The sequence below is a fragment of the Camelus ferus genome, chromosome 22 (assembly GCF_009834535.1).
Source record: "Camelus ferus isolate YT-003-E chromosome 22, BCGSAC_Cfer_1.0, whole genome shotgun sequence".
NCBI classification, from domain to species: domain Eukaryota; kingdom Metazoa; phylum Chordata; class Mammalia; order Artiodactyla; family Camelidae; genus Camelus; species Camelus ferus.
Window position 1 is genome coordinate 20,074,171 of NC_045717.1, and position 2,328 is coordinate 20,076,498.

At 43.2% G+C, this 2,328-nt stretch overlaps 1 protein-coding gene across 1 annotated transcript; it reads right to left on the minus strand.

Annotated features, from left to right (window-relative positions):
• Positions 1-637: 637 nt before the first annotated feature.
• On the minus strand, positions 638-1,572 carry LOC102513645 (olfactory receptor 24). The gene is given in 2 exon segments (XM_014554788.1): positions 638-1,242; positions 1,245-1,572. Coding segments are annotated over 2 exon segments (933 nt in total).
• Between the last annotated feature and the right edge of the window lie 756 nt (positions 1,573-2,328).

Genomic DNA, 2,328 nt, shown 5'->3' on the forward strand with positions numbered 1-2,328 from the left:
TTTTCCCTTCATGGATGCATTCTTCTCTCTCTTTCTCTTGCTCTCTCATCTTTCCAAGTGTCGTCGTGTTTTTCTGAGACGCTTTTTCTCCTCCCTTTGCCTGAACACCACCATCTTATACTTTGGGTTTTGGGATCATCCCTCCCAGGAGACTTTCCCTGATTCTTCCTTCCAGACTCTGCTGGGTGTTCCGACTGTACTCCATCATTCCACTCAGGTTCATATTCCATTCTATTATAACTAAGTGTTCAATATCTTCTCCCACACTCAACTATAAACTGTGGGGGCATTTGTATCTCCTGCTCATGACACTATGTCCAGCATCTAACATCAAACCCAGAATAGACACTCAGTAAATATTTGTTGAGTGCTCAATGGGTTCTGAACCAGGATAAATCGAATCTGCTAGAACTAGACAAATCCTTGTAGGAATGCAGCATGAGACAGACCCAAAAGGACCCTTAGTAGCCCCAGTAATTGAGAAATATAGTTACAGGGCTACCGTGAGGTTACCTTTAAAGCTTCTGCAATTGAAGTCAAAGTGGTTGCTCTCCCAACCCACACAATCCCAAATTTTTGCCCAAGAACCCAGATGTTTCGATCTTAACTCTCTGGAAGCTCCCAGGTGTCCTGGTGGTCAAGAAGATGAGGTGATTTTTCTGTTAAAAAGTTTCTTCAGGGCCCCCTTCAGGTCTGTGTTCCTCAGGCTGTAGATAACGGGGTTCAGCATGGGGGTGACTGCGGTGTACATGACAGCGGATGCCTTCTCCTTCACGGCTGTGCGGACAGACGAAGGACACAGATAGACCCCAATGGTGGTCCCATAGAAGTGGGTGACCACGGACAGGTGGGAGCTGCAGGTGGAAAAGGCTTTCTTCCTGCCACCTGCAGAGGGGACCTTCATGATGGCCGCAATGATGCGAGCATAGGAGGCCAGGATGCAGATGAAAGGTGTGGCTATCACCATCCCTGCCACAATGAACACAAAGATCTCGTTCACCGAGGTGTCAGTGCATGAAAGTCTGAGCAGCGGACTGAGGTCCCAGAAGTAATGAGGCAACTCATTGTTGCCACACAAGACCAGACGGGCCATCAGGAGGATGTGGGTGAGGGAGATGAGGCAGGAAAACACCCATGGGCCACCGACCAGCAGGCCACAGAGGCGTGGGCTCATGATGGTGGCATAATGTAAGGGGTGACAGATAGCCATGAACCTGTCATAAGCCATCACGGCCATTAAGACATGATGCCAAAGAAATGGAAAAAGTACATTTGGGTCAGGCAGCAAGGATAAGATATGGATTTGCTCCTGATCTGGATGCTCACCAGCATTCTGGGGACAGTGTTGGTGGCCAAGCCAAAATCAACCAAGGAGAGGTTGGCTAAGAAGAAATACATGGGGGTGTGGAAGCGAGCATCTGAGCCGATGGCCAGGATGATCAACAGGTTCCCCACTACTGTGACCACATACATGCACAGAAACAGAGCAAAGAGGAGGGCCTCCTGCTCTGGCTTTTCTGAGAGTCCCAGGAGGATAAACCCAGATGCCCTGGTTTGGTTGTCTGGTTCCATAGATGTGCTTCCTCTGGAAGTATTGAAAGGGGGAAGTTACGTGAGTGTTATTGAGATGGTTCTGGAAGATAAGAAGAGATTACACTTAATCTCCAGTCTGTGATATCAACTTACATATGTCTTGCATCTTGAACCAATGATTAAGTGTTTACAGCAACTCATATGTCAATCTTTGGCTCAAGGATGCTCCCCTGAATATTCCTGTTTCAGCCAAAGGTTGAGAGAGTAGACTATGTATAAACCCTTGCTGAAAAAACTACTAAAGGATTTACTTCAAGATAAAACAAATTGAGTCAAGAAAAAAACATTATTCAGGAAGCAATGATTAGCCAAGAAATTGGTATAAACGTAGAAAAAAAGTGAACAAAACATTGACTTTTAAAATATTAACAATATTAATAACAATAATAATGAGAATGTGTTTGTAAATATATGGATTAAAATACCATGCACAAATTATATGAGACAAAAAGGGAAATTAAAATAAAATTGTTGCAACAGCATTTTGGGCTTTCTACATAAAGTGTATGTTGTTAAAACTTAGGTATGACCACCAAAATCACACGTATAGAAACATATAACTTCTAAATTATAGCAGGGGCAGAACCAAAATAGAGATTTTGATCAAGCCACTTTAAGTTAGGAAAGGAGATATAAAGAAGCAATTAAAAATTACAAAATATATAAGTAATTGTAACAAAGGTTTTAAATGGCTTAAACTAATCATTAGGAAAACAGAGATTCAGGTTGGACAAA